The sequence below is a fragment of the Rattus rattus genome, chromosome 12 (genome assembly GCF_011064425.1).
Source record: "Rattus rattus isolate New Zealand chromosome 12, Rrattus_CSIRO_v1, whole genome shotgun sequence".
NCBI classification, from domain to species: Eukaryota; Metazoa; Chordata; class Mammalia; order Rodentia; family Muridae; genus Rattus; species Rattus rattus.
The window spans coordinates 2,089,224-2,111,817 of NC_046165.1; the positions used below are offsets into that span (position 1 = coordinate 2,089,224).

The 22,594-nt window shown below is 40.4% G+C and overlaps 1 protein-coding gene across 3 annotated transcripts in view; it reads right to left on the bottom strand.

The window, feature by feature from the left end:
• Pcca (propionyl-CoA carboxylase subunit alpha) overlaps window positions 1-22,594 on the bottom strand; it is a 304,568-nt gene that overhangs the window by 82,963 nt on the left and 199,011 nt on the right. For all 3 annotated transcript variants that reach the window (XM_032917891.1, XM_032917890.1, XM_032917889.1), the window contains one exon: window positions 2,874-2,972. In XM_032917891.1, the coding sequence (XP_032773782.1) occupies window positions 2,874-2,972 (99 nt within the window). The remainder of the gene's footprint in view (window positions 1-2,873; window positions 2,973-22,594) is intronic.

A 22,594-nucleotide genomic window follows, 5' to 3' on the forward strand; every position in this document is an offset into this window, starting at 1 on the left:
CATCACTTCTCTACTGGAAACTCCCATCAACCTTATTGGCCTGAGGCCAGAGAAGAGTCCATGGTACTAAGTAAGAAGGCTGTGGGGTTTGGCTCCTCACTCCTTTCAGCTTACTGCTAATGATACACATGTGAAGCAGCTCTTTAACTATGGCTCCCAGGCCAGCATCCTGAGCATTGCTTAGAAGCCTACTAGTGATACAGATGACGAAGTCTGATGTCAAGTTTGTAGGTGCATCCACAGCATGAGTTTTAACAAGTCATCCAGATGACCCTTCCCTGTGCTGTACTTTGAAAGAAGCACCAATTTAAAGCATGAATGATAGGGAAATGTGACCTAAGCAACTGGCAGGGAGAAGAGCAAGAAGCAGAGCACAGTAGGGTTACAAAGTTGGCTCGAGCTCCTGAATGAGGAAGCCCTATGGCAAGATTATATGGTCTAAATCTCTCTCCACATCTTATTAGCAGGATGACCTTAAGCAAGTCACATGCTTTTGCTTACTCTCAGGATCTCATTGATTCTCATTAATAAAAACAAATGATGAGATCATCTACTCTGTAGAATTAAGCATTGTGAAGATTAAAACATTTACTACATGCATTAAGCTTCAACCAGTCTCCATGGCAGCTTGAGCCCTGTGCAGGGTGAGCACTGTTCAGGGTGAGCAGTGTGCAGGGTAAGCACTGTTCAGGGTGAGCACTGTACAGGGTAAGCCCTGGGCAGGGTGAGCACTGGGCAGGGTGAGCAGTGTGCAGGGTGAGCACTGTGCAGGGTGAGAACTGTGCAGGGTGAGAGCAGTGTGCAGGGTGTGCAGGGTGAGCACTGTGCAGGGTGAGCACTGGGCAGGGTGAGCAGTGTGCAGGGTAAACACTGTTCAGGGTGAGCACTGTTCAGGGTGAGCACTGTGCAGGGTAAGCCCTGGGCAGGGTGAGCAGTGTGCAGGGTGAGCAGTGTGCAGGGTGAGCAGTGTGCAGGGTGAGCACTGTGCAGGGTGAGCAGTGTGCAGGGTGAGCAGTGTGCAGGGTGAGCACTGGGCAGGGTGAGCACTGGGCAGGGTGAGCACTGTGCAGGGTAAGCACTATGCAGGGTAAATACAGTGCAGCATGAATACTATGCAGTACGCACACCGTGAAACACAGCAGCGTGAGCATTGTGAAGCAGGAGCACTGTGCAGTGTGAGAAGTGTGCAAGGTGAGCACTGTGCAGGTTGAACACTGTTCAGCGTGAGCCCTGTGCAGCGTGAGCCGTGTGCAGGGTGAGCACTGAACACTGTGCAGGGTAAATACAGTGCAGCATGAATACTTAGCAGTACACACACTGTTAAACACAGCAGCGTGAGCGTTGTGAAGCAGGAGCACTATGCGGCATGAGAAGTGTGCAGGGTGAGCACTGTGCATGATTCATGATGCATGATCACCATTTATCAGTCACACTCACTCTACCATGTGGGACCATGTAGTAGTTTGTCAAATCAATTCTAAAGGTCAACTCCACAGAGAGTACAAAAAAAAAAAAATCATTACTGTTCTTAAGAAAAATGCTTTATCTTGATTTTGGACAACTGCTATTTTTGCTGATTTAGCATTTACCTTTCTTAGAAAAGTATTAGCTTGGTGTCTCAATCCTTTCAACAAGTCTAGGGTATGGCTTAATGGGCTCATATATTTCAGGTATGTGAATACTTTTGCAACAAAGGACTTATAAAATAAAAAATAAAAATGTACTGAACATCAAGGAAAATGGATTTTCTAGGGAAATGGTGCTAGTGGTTTTTCTAAATACATGCCTAGCCAAAAATTCTACATGTCAAATAGCCATGAAGGCAACTATCATCAGAGACACCAGGAAGGATTCTGAAGAGTACTAAGGCAGCAAGACTTGAATGGAACCTTCTATGTCTTCTCACACTGAGAAATACCTAAATGCACAACAGCCAAACTACCTGATGCCCCAAACCACATGGTCCACTGTTGTTAAGATGTAAAGCACAAGCATTTATTATTCTATCCACTCCTTCAGCATCTGTTTGTGGCTGTGTGTTGATTTGTTTAGACAGGATCACATGCATCCCAGGCTGGTCTCCAACTCTCCTCAGCTAAAGAGGCCATTGGCTCCTCATCTTCCCTTCTGATTCCCAAGTGCCAGGATTATACAAGTGTACCACTACAATTGGTTTTAGGCAATGCTTAAGAATCAAATCCAGGGTGTTTATTGGCCAGACTTGCCACTGAACAACATCCCTGAGTCCATCAAATGGATTTAAGTACTATGAAAGCATGTAGTGCCCATGGAGTATGAAGTGCCCATGGAGGCTTCACTCCATGGTTTTCTACTTTAAATTGAGGTCAAGGATTGCAGAGAACATGCTATCTACTCTTGGGTTCAAGGCACCTGTTCATAGGAAGCCATTGGGGTGGGGGAAGTGCTTCTCAAAGTACACTACTAACTTCTTAAGGCATGTGCTTTAGAAAGCCAACCTGCATGGCCATGTTTCTTCTGACCGAAGACTATATAATTCCAACTGCATAAGATCAGGATGTTAGTCCACGCAAGACATGCTTTATAATTAAAAGCCTATGATGATGAAGATGACTTCTCATCTAGTAATTGTTTAAATGCCTGTTGGGTTATTTATTTCCAGCAAAATATAATGCAATAGCTTTGTGAGGTTCTCTGAAAAACAGAAAATATTCGCTGAAATTAAATCATAGCTCAAAATCCTCTAGCATAAGAAGAAAAAAACTTTACAACTACAGAAAGGGCACAATGAATAATAAAATACAGCTTTTCCGTATTATGTCAGGATTAGCCACATGGAGACTAATAAGGATTTTGAACTTGAAGCCTTCTAAGTAAATCATGTGAACATTTACCTGCACAGTCCTCTGAGTGCCATCAACGTTGACAGACAATAAGGGTGAAGCCAGGTTCCACGTACTGGTCACATTTAGTTTCGAGCCATCAACTTCCACCTGTTGTGACACAAAATAAGACTGTTACCATGAGGACGGACAGGAAACTGATCTCAAGTTCACTGCTGCATGCAAAGCAGCAGCCATTTTAACAGATGGCTTCCAAACAACCTGTCATGTTTACTGCTGCAGCCATGAAAGACAGGGTCCAACAACAGAGTCTTCCCAGCCATCTCTGGGGAGAGGTGAAGGACCTGTGAACAGCTGCCTCTGGGTACTGAGGCTTCAAGTGATTTCAAGAAAGTAACAAACAGCCTTCTAACTGGAAACCTAGCTGGACATGCTACATTTACTGCAATTAGACAAGTAATGCATATAAATTCCAGTGACACTTTGCAACCCACACAACAGGGCTTGCATATAATGTCCTCTCCAAGGACCAAGGAAGAACTTTCTCAGTGCTAATTTTAATGATGAACTAAGTATTGTTATCTTAATTAAACACACACTTTAATTAGGCATTACTCTCTGGTATTGAATAGCCAATCTATTTAAACTTTGAAAAGTTCTACTATACAGTTGCCAATCATAAATAATTTTTCCCAAGCAGCATCAAAAACAAAAAAATCCATAATTATTCAAATCAGAGATAGAATTAGAGAGAATTTTTTTTAATTTCTAAGTAAGTAACATAAAAGTAGTTAAATGAAAAAGAAATCAAGGGTAATTAAAACACTCACCAAAGGTTGTTTCCTTACTCTTTGGTATAAGAGACTGGCTGGAAATAGCATTATTATCTTAGGTCTATACATACTTGCATATGTTGCAAAGTAAGCATAAAGCAGAACCAATATGCATGGCTGCTAATAATCCCTACTGTCAACTCTCTCTAAACTGCACAACCACTCTGTAAACTTAGATGACAGAGTCCTAATGCCCTTCTGTTGAACCCCTGGGGACAAATAAGGTGACAACAGTGAACAAAGGCTTTGTTAAAACATTTATGTCAAGGATTGACTACCCTAAAAGGATCCATGCTTAAAGACATAGCCAAAGAAAGTTGAAGGCTTCATGGCATTGCTGACTAAAAATGTGACTCTAGTGAATCCTAATAGTAACCTAGAACTCTCAGCATGTCTTAGTAGATGATAAGCCAGGATAAGTCAGGAGGAGGACCACATGGCACAGGAGACTCCATGGCTGCAGGTGCACAACAGGCACCATGGGCAGTGGAAGTCTTTTCAATGCCGTCATAGCATCAGAAAAGCCCAAATGAGATCAGGAATTGGTACTTAACAGCTAATGGTCCAAAGCCAAGCAGCTTAGACTTGGAAGTCTATGGCCTGGACCGCTGTTCCAATGCCCCTGACACATGCTCTACTTTGATGGGGTCTAGGGACAGAGAAAGCAGCATGAAACACAACTGTCTTTGTACAGAAGAAAGCGATAGTCTGCCCTTCCAGTCTAAACCAGTGCCCTGAGCAAACATTGGACACTGGCTCTGCACCCAGTCCCATAACACCCAGAGGGAGCCCGACTCCCAGGTGCTCTAACATGCTAAGGATCTCACAGGTGAAGAGGCCACAACAACTGGAAGTAACTGGAACCGCTGGAACCCAGGGATGTAGGAATTCCCACCTAGCCAGGGCCACGGCTCCCTTCTGCTCTGAACCAGTGTCCAGAGCAGACATTGGGTGCTGGCTCTGCACCAAGTACGACAACACCCAGAGGAAGCCTGACTCCCAGGTACTCTAACACGCCCAGGATCAGAGGTGGTCTGAAATGCCCAGGATCACAGAGGAAGCTGAGTTTACAACCATGATTTTAGGATCACAGGATCCCAGAATCATAGAATCACAGAGACAGCTGGACTCTGAGGAGTTCTGACACAACCAGGATCACAGGAGGTATAGGCTACAGTCAGAGACAGTGAAGGCAGGGAACACTAGAGATAACCCGACGGCAAGAGGCAAATGCAAGAACATAAGCAACAGAAACCAAGGCTACTTGCATCATCAGAAAACCAGTTGAACCACTACAGCAAGGCCTGGATACCCCATCACACTGAGAAAGCAAGATTTGAATTTAAAACCACATCTCATAATGATGATAGAAGACTTTAGGAAAGACATAAATAACTCCCTTAGAGAAATACAGGAGACCAGGAGCCAGCCGTCCCTGTGCCACAGCTCTCTGTGCTTACATCCCGCTGGGAGAGAGCTAGTCTCCCAGGAGTGCTAATACACCTGAGAGCACACGTAGGACTACCATTTCTGCTCCAAGGGACCCACCTGGAGCCCCCAAACACAGGAACCAAGGAGCAGCCTGGGACAGGATCCTTCTGGCTTTCATCTGCGCCTGGAGCTGACCCCTGTGCCACAGCTTTCTGTGCCCGGATCCTTATGGAAGAGAGCTAGTCTCCCAAGAGTGCTAGCGCACATGAGAGCTCAGGTAGGACTACTTCTGCTCAGAAGGATCTACCCAGAGCCCTCAGGACACAGGAAAGGAGAAACAGTCTGGGACAGGATCCTTCCTGTTTCCATTAGTGCCTGGAGCTGACACTGTGCCACAGCTCTCTGTGCCTGGATCCCAGGTGGGGAAAGCTGGTCTCCCAGGAGTGCTAGCACACAAAATTATTGAATGGCCAAGCCACTGTCAGAGATAGCAAGACCAGCTAACACCAGAGATAACCAGATGGTGAAAGGTAAGTGCAAGAAGCTAAACAACAGAAACCAAGACCACTTGACATCATGAGAACCCAGTTCCACCACCACAGCAAGCCCTTGATACCCCAACACACGTAAGAGCAAGATTTGGATTTAAAATCACATATCATGATGATGTTAGAGGACTTTAAAAAGGACATAAAAAAAAACTCCCTTAAAGAAATACAGGACAGGACAGGTAAAAAGGCAGAAACCCTTAAAGAGGAAACACAAAACTCCCTTAAAGAATTACAAAAAAATACAACCAAACAGGTGAAGGAATTGAACAAAAACATCCAAGATTTAAAAATGGAAATAGAAACACTAAAGAAATCACAAAGGGAAACAAAACCGGAGATAGAAAACCTAGGGAAGAGATCAGGAGTCATAGATGTAAGCATCACCGACAGAATACAAGAGATAGAAAAGAGAATCTCAGGGGCAGAAGATACCATAGAAAACATTGACACAACAGTCAAAGAAAATGCAAAACACAAAAAGATCCTAACCCAAAACATGCAAGGAATCTAGACACAAGTAGAAGATCAAATCTAAGGATAATAGGTATAGAAGAGAGTGAAGATTCCCAACATAAAGGGCCAGTAAATATCTTCAACAAAATTACAGAAGAAAACTTCCCTAACCTAAAGAAAGAGATGCCCACAAGCATACAAGAGGCCTACAGAACTATAATAGATTGGACCAGAAAAGAAATTCCTCCCATCACATAATAGTCAAAACACCAAATGTACTAAACAAAAAAAGAATATTAAAAGGAGTAAGGGAAAGAGGTCAAATAACATATATATAGGCAGATCTATCAGAATTACATCAGACTTGTCAACAGAGACTATGAAAGCTAGAAGATCCTGGGCAGATTTCATACAGACCATAAGAGAACACAAATGCCAGCCCTAGATATGCACCCAAACTATCAATTAACATAGGTAGAGAAACCAAGATATTCCATGACAAAACCAAATTTGCACAATATCTTTCCACAAATCCAGCTCTACAAAAGATAATAGATGGAAAACTGCAACACAAGGAGTGAAACTACAAACTAGAAAAAGCAAGAAAGTAATCATCTTTCAATTAACAACAACAAAAAAAAAAAGATAGCTGCACAAACATAAGTTCACATCTAACAACAAAAACCATAGGAAACAACAATCATTGGACCCTAATATATCTCTCAACATTAATGGACTCAATTCCCTAATAAAAAGACATAGACTGACAGAATGCATATGTAAACAGGACCCAGGATTTTGCTGCATGCAGGAAATGCACCTCAGTGAAAAAGACAGACACTACCTCTGAGTAAAAGGCTGGGAAAAATTTTTCCAAGCAAATGGTCCCAAGAAACAGACTGGAGTAGCCATCCCAATGTCAAATAAAATTGACTTTCAACAAAAACTTATCAAAAAAGATAAGGAATGACACTTCATACTCATCAAAGGAAAAATCTACCAAGATGAACATTTAATTCTGAACATCTATGCTCCAAATGCAAGGGCACCCACATTCATAAAAGAAACTTTACTAAAGCTCAAAGCACACATAGCACCTCACACAATATTAGTGGGAGATTTCAACGCCCCACTCTCAGCAATGGACAGATCATGGAAACAGAAACTAAACAGGGACATAGAGAAACTAACAGAAGTTATAAACCAAACAGATTTAACAGATATCTATAGAACATTTCATCCTAAAACAAAAGGATATACCTTCTTCTCAGCACCTCATGGTACCTTCTTCAAAATTAACCATATAATTGGTCACAAAAAAATAAAAAAGGCTTCAACAGATACAAGAAGATTGAAATAATCCCGTGTATTTTAGCAGATTACCACAGACTAAGGCTGGTCTTCAATAACAACAAAAACGACAGAAAGCCCAAATACACATGGAAGCTAAACAATGCTCTACTCAGTGATCACTTGGTCAAGGAAGAAATAAAGGAATTAAAGAATATTTAGAATTTAATGAAAATAAAGGCACAGCATACCCAAACTTATGGGACACAATGAAAGCAGTACTAAGAGGAAAACTCTTAACTCTGAGTGCCTCTAAAAAGAAACTGGAGAGAGCATACACTAGCAGCTTGACAGCCCACCTGAAAGTTCTAGAACAAAAAGAAGCAAACACACCCAAGAGGAGTAGACAGCAGGAAATAATCAAACTGAGGGCTGAAATCAACCAAGTTGAAACAAAAAGAACTATACAAAGAATCAACAAAACCAGGAGCTGGTTCTTTGAGAAAATCAACAAGATAGATAAACCCTTACTCAGACTAACCAGAGGGCATTGAGGCAGTATTCAAATTAACAAAATCAGAAAGGAAAAGGAAGACATAACAACAGAATCTGAGGAAATTTTTTAAAAAAAATCATCAGATCCTACTACAAAAGCCTACACTCAACAAAACTGGGAAATCTGGAGGAAATGGACAACTTTCAAGACCGATACTAGGTATCAAAGTTAAATGAGGAGCAAATAAACCATCTAAACAGTCCCATAACTCCTAAAGAAATAGAAGCAGTCATTAAATATCTCAGGACCAGAGGAGTTTAGTGCAGAATTCTACCGGACCTTCATAGAAGACCTAACACCAAGACTCTCCAAACTATTCCACAAAATAGAAACAGAAGGAACACTACCCAATTTGTTTTATGAAGCCACAATATAATGCTTATACTTAAACCACACAAAGACCCAACAAAGAAAGAGAACTTCAAACCAATTTCCCTTATGAATATTAATGCAAAAATACTCAATCAGATTCTCCCAAACCTAATCCAAGAACACATAAAAACTATCATCCATCATGATAAAGTAGGCTTCATCCCAGGGATGCAGGGATGGTTCAATATATGTAAATCCATCAATGTAATCCACTATATAAAAAACCCAAAGTTAAAAAAAAAAAAAAACACTGAAAAGCACTTAAAGAAATGTTCAAATTCCTTAGTTATCAGGGAATTGCAAATCAAAACAACCCTGAGGTACCACCTCACACCAGTCAGAATGGCTAAGATCAAAAACTCATGTGACAGTAGATGCTGGCAAGGATGTAGAGAAATAGGAACACTCCTCCATTGTTGGTGGGATTACAGGCTGGTACAAGGCTGGTACAACCACTCTGGAAATCATTCCTCAGAAAACTGGACATAATAATACCTGAGGACGCAGCTATACCACTCCTGGGCATATACCCAAAGGTACTCCAACATATAACAAGGACACATACTCCACTATGTTTATAGTAGTCTTATTTATAATAGCTAGAAGCCTGAAAGAACCCAGGTGTCCTTCAACAGAGGAATGGATGCAGAAAATGTGGTACATTTACACTATGGAGTACTACTTAGCTATTAAAAACAATGACTACATGAAATTCTTAGGCAAATGGATGAAACTAGAAAAATCATCCTGAGTGGGGTAACCCAATCACAAAAGAACACACATGTATGCACTCACTGATAAGCGGATATTAGCCCAAAAGCTCAGAATACCCAAGATACAATTTATAGACCACATGAAGCTCAAGAAGATAAAAGAGGGAAGTGTTGATGCTTTAGCCCTCTTTAGAAGGGGAAAGTGCAGCCTTTGTGTCTAGCCAGCCTTCCCAATTACAGCATGGACAGCAACCAGTAACAGCCAATATCACATCTTGAGATACAGCTGAGGAAAATTTTATAAGAGAAAAAGGTAAATAAATTGGGAGTATAAAACACAAGAACAACTACTCAAAGAAACACAGGAAGACTTCAGATAAATAGTTCTCCAAAGACTCAAAGAAACCATAGGAAACATGACCCTCGGCTAAAAGAAGAAAAACAAAGGTTCAAAGAAAAGATTACACAATAACAGAAGGAAATGAAAAGCAAGCTGGTAGAACTCAAAAAAAAAAAAAAAAAGAGGAGGAGAAAAATAACACTATAGAGATAAAAGCCTCATGAAGAAGCAACCAAAAATAGAATGCAGCTAAAAAGAAATACCGGGACATAGAGCCACTAACATAAAAGCAATAATGAAGAAAACGGGAAAGGCAACACAGAAGATACATAATTGTCTTCTTCAGAGAGGCCTACAGAGCAAAAAGAGAGATATAAAGCCCAAGATACAAAAAGGTAACATTTTGTTGTTGCTGTTGTTCCTTGTGTTTTGAGATAGGATCTCACTGTATAGTTGCTTTAAGTTCACTAAGCCGACCACATTTAGAGAGCTGCCTGCTTCTGCCTTCCAAGAGCTGGGACTAAAGACATGTGCCACTATGCCCAGCAAGAGTAATTTTTAAAAATAAATAAAATATTGAATTTGTAGGCTTATGATTTTAACAGAATTCTATGCTCAAAGAAATAATTATATAGCTACTTGGGCTAAAAAAAAAATAAGAAACTACATACATGAAGGAAAAAAATAAAGTCAACCTAATTAAACAAGAGCAACATCAACACAGAAGATCTCAGAGTAATTTGTTCCAAACAGATCAAAGGAAACAAGGTAACTAATTTTATACCCAGCCAAGGTTTCCCTAGGGTAGAGCATAAAAATATATTCTCTGCATGTAGAGACTTAGGTGGGAGTAAGTTTCTAAAACTAAGACATCTTTGTAGGTACTAAAGTAAAACTACTCTAAAAGAAATACAGAGCAATATATACAGTGTGCTATCCTTTCTTTAAAAAAAATAGGTATATGTATTTTTTGCTGTTGCTGTTTTGTATATTTTTAAGACAGGGTCTTGAATGTTGCCCAGGCTTGACATGAATACCAAATTCTCTTGTCTCTGCTTCCCAGTGGCTAGGAAGACAGCCATGAACCACACTACTAGTTTTAAAATTAAGTAATTTGTTGTTTGTTTGATTGCCATGTTGCTATGCAAGTGAATTACTATGAAATATAGCCCCAGTCCCCAAAGATATGCAGTTATTTAAAACTTCTCAGTGTTCTTTACTTCTCAGCAGGAAGGTACATCTCTCTGAGAAAGTGGCTTTTAAGCTAAGATCAGAAAGATAAGTACAATTTGGGTAAATATGCTAGTATTTTGGATGTGCACAGAAGTACCACTGAAAAACATTTTTTCAGAGAAACCCAATACTGTAAGATAGTTTAGTGAGTAAAGCATTTGTTGTACAAGAGAGAGGACTTGATTTCAAATCCCCAGATCCCAAGTAAAGCTGGACAGTGTTATGTGTAGCGGATTCATTAGAGATTGTGCAGTGATGTCTTCCAATGTCACAGTCTTTGTTCATTTAACTCTGGGACTTGAAGATCAATGGACAAAGATGGTTTCTTTGTAATAAGATGCAGCAACAATCTCTTCTTTACTGGTCAGTGGCTGGACTAGGGAGATTGGGGAGATCTTCTGCCTAGCAGAAAGGGAAATGGTGTCTCTGTTTATTCTTTGCTGGTCATGTGATATTGAGCAAATATCTGAGGTCCAGTGTTGTCACCAGGTCCAGGGTGGGAGATGGGGGACAAGGGAATCCTCAGGCTCACGGGTCATCCGGCCTGCTGTACACAGCAGTGAAAAAAAGGGGACTGTCTCAAACAAGATAAAACTAACACACATTCTACATGCACACCCTGGCATGCACACACAGATATTCACACATACACAAGTGTGGGCTCTCATGCATACATCATAGAACACACACACACACACACACACACACACACACACACACACACACACACTTTTTAGAAAGTAAACAAAACAAAAACCCTGTGGGAAGAAGCAGCAGCCACATGATGAAGGACACAGAGGAGTGACTCTGCACTTAGCATGGGACACAGCCTCTCGGTATCTGTAATCAAATGCTGATGGTCACAAGTCAGGACACCAAGCTGGCTATCTGTGGTTAGAGAGAAAACGCAGATACTGACAGTCACATGGAGGCAGAGGGCCAGAGCACACACTGGCCACTGGCCTTCCACTGCAAGGAAAGGGTGTACAGAGGGAATGCGAAGGTCGCCCAGAGGAAGAGGAAGCAGTGAGGCAGACTGAGAGGTTCTAAGCAGGAATTTACCAAGAGAGTAAGAGTTGTTTCTGGGGTGCATACTATGAGAGGGAAACTACCACATGGTTTTAGTGCATGCAAGAAGGTACTTGAATATGCTGGAAAAGAGCAATATGTAAGAATCAGAGGATTACTAGCAGAAATTACAGAGACCAACCAAAAATGATGGAGATGAAGTGGAGAGATTACAGAGAAAAGGATGGGGACAAGGTGGAGTGATTACAGAGAAAAGGATGGGGACAAGGTAGATCGATTACAGAGAAAAGGATGGAGACAAGGTAGATCGATTACAGAGAAAAGGATGGGGACAAGGTGTGGCAATAAGAGAGCAAAAGAAAAGCAAAGCTTTAGGAACGGAGGGCTGGAGAGGATCTCCCATACTTGGCCAAACTCTCTCTATCAGCTTGCTGCCACTGCCCCCCAAATCTGGATGTCTGCCGCACCTCTCCCCTGTAGCTCTCTGGTGTCTCCAACAGGTTCTCAGAGAAGCCAGGAACTTTTTGTATAAACATAAAGTGGTCATTTCCAAACCTCGGACAAAGGGGACACAGTAATGCCAACTTGGGAATGAACAAAGGGGGGAGGTGCACACTGAAAAGAACACCTGAAAACAAGCCGTTGAGTGGTAAGGACACCAGGTGCCTTACTACCCCGCAGCCATCCAAAGAAGACATTTAAATGCGAATTTAAAGTCGAGAGCATTATAAATTTGGACGAATCAGAGCTTGGCTATGGTGATGGGGCTGTAAAATGCTTCGCTCCTGCTTTATTTTCTGAAAACTTTCTCCCAGCATAATCATAGAGAGGTTTAGTTGAACATTATTCAAAATAAGGTTATTTAAGGCATTTCAAAAACAACCCAAAAGCACAATTTCTTTTCATTTCCAGAAGGTATTTTTCCACATTTAGTCACCTCCCTATAAGTCTGCATTCTACTGAAAACAGCCAGCTGCATTGTGGCACAGGCAATGCTGGTGTGAAACATTTCCTGTGAGCCGTTTGGAACATTCAGTTTTCCTATCCACGTCATCATAAGGGGAAAAACACACACCCTAAATTTATATGGCATTTGGTGAGAATACTTACATTATCACTAAAAAGCAACAGTACAAGGCACTTCCTCATGATTACCACCTGACACAGTAAAAACACTGCTGCCTCTGGTGCAACTGCACCTGCTAAGCTTTTAAAAAGTGTACTCAACATTAGGAATGTCAAACTCAAAAACAAAGTATTTCCCAGCTCCACCCCACAAATAATAAGACTTTGAGAAGATGTGGACTGTAAGAAATGCTTCTGGTTCACCCTGCAAAATCTTACTTTTCTAAATCTTATGTTATTCTATGCTAAGAAAATTAATATTACGTAGAGCTAAATCTGAGCTGAAACTGCGCATCTATTGCTTCTCTCACTTCTGTTCCTACCAACAAACTGAAGGACAAGACGCACGGGCAGAGCTCTACTGCTTCACGGAAAGACTAGTTCCTGCCCCTTTAAAGAATGTCATGGCGGATTCTTTGCTTTGGGAGTATTTTTGTTTGTTTGTTTGGTTGGTTGGTTCTTTTTTTCCGGAGCTGGGGACCGAACCCAGAGCCTTGCGCTTCCTAGGTAAGCGCTCTACCACTGAGCTAAATCCCCAGCCCCGTTTGTTTGTTTTTTATTGTTTATTCTTTGACAAGGTTTTTCTACATAGCCCAAGCTGGGCAACAAGCCTTGATCCTTCTACCTTAGCTCCTCAGGTGCTGGGATTCCAGGTATGTGACACCTGGCACAGGAACTTAAAAGTCAGCACACTGCACAGAAGATGAATAAAGGAGATAATTGTTTACAGATTTGACTCTCAGGCGGGAAAGAACCATTAAAATACTATACCCAACACAATCTTCTCCTTTTTCATGGATAAGAAAACTAAAGAATCATATAAATTAACTCATAGAAGCAATTACTCTTGGTAGTCCTGTGAGAAGTCATATAAACTTATATTAAAAGCAAAGACAACAAACAGGATATAAAGGCCAAGGAAGAGCTGGAGAGAAGGTTCAGTGGGTCAATGTTTGTTTTTCTTACAAAGGCCCAAGTTCTGTTCTTAGCACCACATGGGGTGGCTTACCAGAACCTGTAACTCCAGAAGCCTTCTGGCTTCTTTTGAGTACCCATATGATATGTGTGCATGCACACACGCGTGCGCGCGCGCACGCACACACACACACACACACACACACACACACACACACACACACTCAATGTACATACACCCATATAAGTTAAAACTAAATCTTTAAAGACTGGGACACAGAACTGCTATACTATAAATGCTGGGGTATTTTTATCATTATTCAGAAAGAAGGCTTGCACTATGGATAGAAATTTTAATTAGTTGTTTTCATTCTTCTGACTTAACTACTGATGACAGTAGTTAAGTTATTGTTTAACTGTACACCAATGGGTGGCATATCTGAACTCTTCACTTACAAAGGCACCTGAATGCTGTGGGGTTAGTTAGTTGAGCTATTATTCCCACTTAGCATTACTACACTTTACTGGATTATATAAAACATAAATATTCCTTCAACTCTGTTAATAAAAATATAATATGCCTATGATTTAATGGGTTTAATAATTTTGTTACTTGCTTCAACATTTAAATGGAATGTAAAGGTTTTGTTCTATAACTAAAACGGTTCTTAAACTTTCAATATTAATTATAGCATGTTCTATGTCTTTAGGGTAACAAAAACATGTTTTCTAAATTCCTTGATCATATTTATTGAGTGTGTGTGTGTGTGTGTGTGTGTATTTTCAGGCATATACATGAGATACTGGAGGACAACTGTCTGGGAGTCACTTCTAGCCTCTAGCTCATGGAAGCAGGTGTCTTGATGCTGCTACTGTGCTGACAACTCCAGGCTGGCCAATCTAAACACATCTGTGTGACTCTCCCGTCTCCATCGCCCAATTTGTCAGTGGAGTGCTGGGGTTGTGATGCATGTCACTGAACACAACATTTTACATGGGTTTGGGGATCAAATGCACACAATCAGGTCTGTGCGGCAAGCACTTATTCCTACATGAGGTCATTTCCAAATTCACAGTAGGCTGTTTTCAATTCCGCTCTTCCACTCACTTACTAAAGAGAGCTCTCTGAAATATTCTAATATCTTGGGTGGCTTTCCACAGAGGAGTGAGATGCCCGTCTTACAAAAGCAAGAAGACAAGCATTGCTGGTATTTGCACTTTACACTGGCACCTTGCAAACAGTATGATTTCTCTCCCCCAAAATTATATATATGACAAACCATCAAGAGGCATTAGATATGACAGTAAAGCTCCATCAGCCTGTCACGAAGGTTATATTAAATATGCATTGTTGTAAGTGTAATTAAATATACATCAAATGATGTGAACTGAAAAAGAAATTTTAGGTACTATCTATATACTACTACCAGTTTGATTGTCTAGCTTCTGTTTAATTATCGCCTCATTAATTGATCGGTAACAACTTTAATTTCAGTTTTATGGTTTCAAAACAAAACCTCTGTTATCTTGCTCATGTTTTAATTATGTTAGTAGTTTCTTTTGGATTGGTGTAATAAGGTCAGGCTCTAAGATCATACTGTAAATTATATCAGCTTAGTGAGTAACTCCAGATAGACATGCTTTTACACAGGCAACCATGTGAGCTTAGGATCAGATGGATGGGAACCCTGCATCTCTCTGCGGTGTCAGGAAGAGTCAGGCAGCTTGCTTTGAAGGTCATTTCCTCAGTCCCCTTGACATTCCTGCCTCCATTTCACACATGTAAAGTGCAGGCACCTAGCATAGCACTTGCTTACCGCCCATAGTGCCCAGTGAGCGAGCCCCTCTGGGGGTGGCGCTTCTGTCCACCCTTCTCATCACCCAGAGTCCTCATTTGCATTCTGATTTCAAATACAACTATTTTTCTCTGATACTTTTAAAAATACTTTTGGAATTTTTTCAGTGATATATAGCTCTTGCCTAGCATATTTGAAGGTTACACCAATACCTCAAAACAGCAGCAACAACAGGAATTTGTCTTGGCCTTTTGGGGTTTGTTGTTTGTTTGTTTCTCTACTTGAAGCAGGGTCTCATGTGGCCCCAAACGGACTTCAACCCACCATGTAGAGAGACCAACCTTGAGTTCCTGACCCATCTGACTCCTGGTCACAGTGCTGGAGTCACAGCTGTCACCCCCATGTCTGGTTCCTCTTGGTTACGTTTTTAGCAGCACTTCCATAGTTTGGGTGATAATTTCATCTGATTTCTTTTAGCATCTCTTCCAATGTCTCCAGTTCAATCCCCCCACATAATCCGAGATCATGTACATTGCCACAGATGTTCACAACAAGACTTCTTTCTCTTTCTGGCTTCCCACCCACTGCCACCACAACACGTATTTCCCATTAACCCTGTCTCCTCTGTATGCTTACCTGCGGCAGTTCAGCACTCTAACACTTTCCGCATGCATGCACAGCGTCCTCCACAGCCCATTCAATACCCTGTTTCTAACTCTCCTCTCCGGGAATAGATTTTCCAAAATCATTTCTTGAGCATCTATGGCAGTAAGTGGCATAATTCTTCATGTGCATACTCCAACAGGTGACACATGTGCATTATGATCCCAATAATATATGCTTGGTAGATTTATGCTCTTTTCTTAAAGTCAGAGCAAAATTTTCCCAAAAAAACTAATATGCCCCTCGTGTTGTTAAATTCTCATCTTTAACAGAATATTTTATAAGATGAGCAATGAAGACTTCATGTCTGCCAGGTGCACTGCTCCAGAGGGCTCACTGTACCCACTCAGTGGGAAACTCAGTAGTTGCTTGCCTTGTGTCAAATGCATTTCAGAAATGATCCTGTTGTGTTTTTTCTTAATCCAATTACTCCTTGGGCTGATCATGAGAAACCATGAATTGGCAAAGTGGACCTCACCAGCTCCAGGAGCTACTGGTGTTTGTTACCTTAGTCACTACTGTGCCTATAAATAGAAAACAGAGAAGTGGTGAGATCACTGCTAACCTTCTAACACATATTCTAAATAGCTGTTACCTGGGTCCTTCTGTAGGATAATTTCATATATGTAACATTGTTAGGATTAGCACACACAGTTCTGTGTACTTTACCCAGATTTGACAGTTGCTATTAATCCTCTAGCAATAAAGAATACTTTCATGATAACCCATGAACCCATTAGTATTTCAGCTTACATTCCCCACAAGAATTTTCCTTACATAGCAGTAAACAAAACGAAGAAGTTCTCATCAATCTAATATTACCATCAAATTCTATTTAGATCTCTCTAGTTGCCCCAGTGATGGCCTTTAGTGTAGGGCATGTCTCTGTTTGTCTGTCCGGACCAGCATCTTAACTTTGCCCTGACTTCTGACAATGTGCGACTTTCATCATCTCAAGTAATGTCCTGAAAGGTTATTCCCTTTTTGACTAAAAGATGAGATCTTGGAAGGTAATTAGTTCACAAGGGAGATTCCCTCACAAGGGTCCAAGTATCCTTACAGGGACCCAAGACCTTGCTTGCCTGCTCTGTTGTATGCTTAAGCTCTTGCTCAGCCATGGTGAAACAAAGCAAGAAGATAGCTGACTGCAGGCCAGGGAGTGGTCCCTTCCTAGTACCCGACCTTCCAGAGCACTGATCCCAGACTTCGATTACACAACTGGACAAGTAAGGGCTTGGTATATAGGATGCCACATATGAATACAAGGCACAGCCAGCCTACCTCAACAGCTGTAAGAGTGCAGAGCAGTCACACTGAAAGTGTCTCCTACTTTGGGATCACATTTCTCACAGCTGCTTATCCAAGGTGAACACGTCGCTTGGGAGCCATACAACTGTCAGTCTGTCCCACACCCAGTGACGCCACTTACCTTATCTCTGGCTAAAACACTTCCTGCCAGCTAAGTTAAACTCAAAGGAAGTACAACCAAATCTGTTTCTATCCCTGCCTGTTGCACACCACTTGGCTATTTAATCCATCAAGCTTATTCTAGATTTTAACCACCCAAGACTTGCCAAGCCCTTCAAAGAGGAACTGCCTTCCAATACTTGGTTCTCTGAAACACTCTTTGGCAATTCAATTATAGAATTCACTGCACTTCAATTATAGAAAAAATATGGTCATGCATTAGCAAAACAAAGTTCAACTAACTTGACACTTTAGGTGAAATTTAAAAAGAAAGGCTTCATCTGCGGGAAGGAGTGAGATCAGGGGCTGTTGGGAGATTTAGGACACTGACAAGCCCTGCAACTTAACAAACATTAAACTAATCAATCTCTAAGGCTGTGGCCTGCCATAAAAGTCAGGAAAAAGAAAAGGCAGTGAGCAAGGGCAGATCAACAGGAACAGCGCAGGAGCTCAGCAGTCTGTTGTCTGCACTTTGTGAATGCTTTACATTTCCGTGGTAGAAATGAAAGAAAATAGGTCATTAGGTCAGGCTAGCTATTTGGACAGTTGCAACAAGTTCCAAAGATTTCCAGCCCAAATTGTAAATAAATTACCAAGACAATTTGACCAAAGGGAGAAATAGTTTCCTGAGCCACGTGGCAAGAGGGAATAGCGCAAAGGACAGCCCGCCCTCCTTCACTCGTTTGATGCCTTCTTGGTTCTTTCCTTCCTGAACAACCGACTCCTCTCCATCTTACAGACTTCTTTGATCAGCTACAAAGTTCTCCTGCTTTTCCTTCCCCACCTGAGGAGTGACCTCAACAATTTGAAAATCTTTCCAAAGCCCTATTGCCAATCAGCTGTGTCTATTCACCTCTGCTGACCAGTTGGAGCTGTGGCTTTCTTGTGTCCTGTAAGTTTTTGTGCTCAAAATACTTCTTGGCGTCCAGACATTTAATGAACAGAACCATCATTCCCTCTTCACCTGGCCCTTCAGGCTTTTACTCTGCCATCTTCAACCTACCACTCACTCCCCATTCTCCTTGCACTCTTTCTTTCCTTCCAGTGAGTGTACACAGGCTCCCATTCCCAACTACATTCCTGATAAACGTGGACTTGCCACATCGTGACCACATTCATGCTACTTACTGTTTGCTGCTGCGCTTTTGTTACATTCTCACAGCACACCATGAATGTGTCTTTTCTTGCTTTGAAATTCTACAACATTCTGTGTGTCTGCACACATCTAATGTCACTTTGTGACCTCCACTGTATTAAACTCAAACTCCTGGAAGTTCACAAGGGTATGTTAGACTATTTCTCTTTCATTTCTCTCACAAAGAGTTTAGCACAACACCTTGATCTTGAATTCTAGTAGGTTTTTGGTATCTACTATGTTAAAGTAAAACAATTTAATCAGACAGAAGATCTAACTTAAAGCTGAGTGTACAATACATGTGCAACCATGCATCTGTATGTCATGGAGCATATGTGGCAGGCAGAGGACAACTGTGAGTTTGTTTTCTCCTCCCCTATTTATATGGGTTCTGGAAACCAAACTCAGGCTTGGGAAGCATGCACCTCTCTGCTGACCCATTTCACTAGCACAGAAAAAAAATGAGATTCCAAGCCTATTAAAAAGCTATGAAACCCATGGCTTAGACAAAAATATCCTGGTGTCAAAGAGACACAAGCAGGTTGCTTCACTTCTATGGTCTTCAGTGCATAAGTTTTAGGCCTTAGATTACTAACCACAAACAACATGGTTATTTGAGGTTTCCTGACACAGCTCCAGTAAGACTAATAAAAACACTTCTAAGTTAAAACTATTTTAGTCGTAATGTCCGATAAGGTGTATTCATTAAAGATCCATAAAAGCTTACGATGGCAGTTATTTCAACTGCATAAAAGACTCCATTAGACTCTTTCATAACTTAAAACCCACAGCAGAATCTTCAGACATCTATACCTCATTGCCCACCCAACATGTATGCGGCCCAGCAGACTTAACACAGTTCATTTAAAGAAAGACAGGCAATAACAAAGAAGTTCAAAACAAATAAAAATGCTACTTAAAATTCTATCCCATTTCTGGGGTTTCACTTTTATGTCCAGAGAACTAAAATTATCTATTCACATCATTAGATGAATCCTTTAATCTTGATGACTGTGAACAGAGTAAAACTACTCCATTATGTGCAAAACTGTGCTTTCAAACCCCAAAGAGCAGAGAAGAGGTCTGGCATGTTTCCAGGAGCCTTGGAAGAGAGTGTGGCTAATATATATTAGTTTTGGTAGCAGTTACCAAGAATAATACACTGGCTGTGGCCAAACTGAAAGCTGGCAAGCAAGGAAAGGGAAGGAATGGGTGGGAAATAATTAGGGATAGCACAAAGAACTAATGCACAAATTAAGTTCATCATTAAAGATCTCCAGATATAAGTGGAGGTGGTGGTGGTGAAATCATTCCTATGTTTCCTTAGAAAATTATAAAAATAAAATCTGAATATTTAAAACACTGTCACTCTGAAGCAAGAAATAAATCAAATCCATCTCATTATAAGCAAAAAACTTGGAAAGAAAGGCACGGCCTGAAAGTGTCTTGATTTTTTTTTCCATCTCTCAAGCAAAAATCAATATTCTGAAGACATTCTATGTAATTTTACTATTAATTTATTGCAATGAGTCTCAGGATGCTGCATCAATAGCAGAGTGCAAAAATGATTAGGAATGGCTCATCTACATAACATCAAATGAAAAAAAATCACAACAGTTTTGCTGAAGCATCTTAATTGAAAAAGGAGCATTCCAGCCCCTTTCTTCTGAGCTGAAGCTTCCCGCAAGCCTCTCTCCCTGCTCTGTAAGCCGGAGCCTTTGGCTGAAGGAAGCAAGAATAAAGCATGCTTTAATACAAGAAAGCTGAGTTATTAAGGGGGAATCAAAAGCATAGATACCTACTGGACAAGCATAAGCTAAACCTCTCAGAACTCACCTAAGGCTTGTTCTCTGGAAAGCATTCCAACTGATAGAAACTACAGTAATACTAACATGAAGATTAAAAGATGCCACTTACTAAGTAGACAGTCTGTCAGGGCTAAGGGTGCTCTGCATATAGACAGGCATGACACAAAAAGGTCTTCAGTGACATTTCCAACATAGAGTCATTTCTTGGATCAACATAGAGCATTTAGCAAGCTTTATTAGGTTCATTTTGCTGTCTTGTGTTCTAGAAAACTATATGCACACTACATACACAACGGTGTATCTTAATAATGTTAATATGCCTATTCTCCAAGTCCAAAATGAATCCCTTCCAAGCCAATTTTGTGACACCTGTGTCACCTACCTGCTCTAAGACTGCTAAGTAAGCCACATACTTCTCATGTGACCCATAATTCAATGTTGAGTTTAGTCTATACTAAGACATGCATCAAACTTTGGCATCAAATAAGTTAATCTCGTAATCAGCAATAATAGTAATTTTCATCTTATTTCACATGGTCTTTTCTGAGCATTAAGAGCAGAGATAGGAGGGGGCAAATGGGCAATGGAGCACATATCTATAAAAGGGTTACCTGAAAACCAGTCACTAACCACATATCCTGCATAGAATGCTTTCTCCAATTTCTATTCATTGAAAGATAGGGTCATAATAAAGTGTCCCTATTAGTCTGGGTCACAAAAGTAATTCAAGATGCATGGAAAAACTCTTATTATCATTCAAGTTTGCTAAACCCATTCAACCATTCAGCCCTTTGCTTTCTGATAAGACTGCCAACAACTATGCCAATTAGTGTCAATTGCCATGTTAGATTTTGCAACATCTGCACCTGCCTACCAGTTAGGTTAGCCTGCAGAAAGAAGTGACTGATGCCACGCCAACTGGTTTTGAGGTAGCACTTGCAAGACTATAATACTGAGTTATTTTTAAAGCAAGTTTTCCAAATTAAGTTTCTATTTCTTCTTCTTCTGGAGATAGACAAATTTAGCATTCATCTGCAAACTATATTTTGTTTTAATCTGGAGTTTTATAACCAAGGAAAACTCAACATAAGATAAACTTAATGAATCACATATTTACTTAAAATATGAATTTATGAATTGAAAGAAACCATTTCAAGATTATCAAATGTTAAGTTTATGCATTTCACTTAAATACATGACTAAAATAAATATCTATCTAATGTTTTGAGATTTTTCTCATTTAAGTGCAAGATTTCTTATTGTTTCTTTAATGACTGAGAAATACTTAATGTAGCAGAAATCATGAACAACAGAATCTTCTATATCTGCACATTCAAGCATCTACTTCATCTTTATGTTTAAAGAATTGCTCACAATTTAAACTCATGAAACACTTTTAAAATACTCAAAACAATTCATCAATCTTTGATTTATTTTTGGGTCAGATGCTTCACTTTGGTATACTGTAATTAGTAGTAACACTATTTGTTTCAATACCACAGTTGGAGCACATTGCCCACAGCTGATGAGTGCTCCTAGACCCAATGGAGTGCTTAATGGCCAAGTGCAACTGTGACAGGAAGTACAAGCTGCACGTCAATACAGACAGAAAGCACAGGAGATGTACACAATGTAGCATGTTCTATCTGGTGTCATTACTTAAATTGCTACTTTTCTTCAACGATCTATTCTGCAGCTCCAGCTAGTAGAATAAATGGTAATTTTACCTGCCAAATTTGGCACAAATGAGGACAAGCAACTTCATTAGCAGAACAATGCTTTCAATATGATTTTTCCCTTTTCCACCCAGTGCCAAATAGTAGAACAATTCAAATCAAGAAATATAAGCAAAATTACCTCCTCTTGTTGAAGTTTTATATGCTTGAATAAGCAAATGATCTACAGAATGCTAGCAAGAATCTCCTCCTCGTAAGTTAGCATATATATATATATGCATGTATATATGTACATACATATATATAATTTGTATTGCAGCTTAATTACAAATTGGAATGCTATACTCATCCAAGAATGAAACGATGAGGTAAAGTTTCCAATGTAT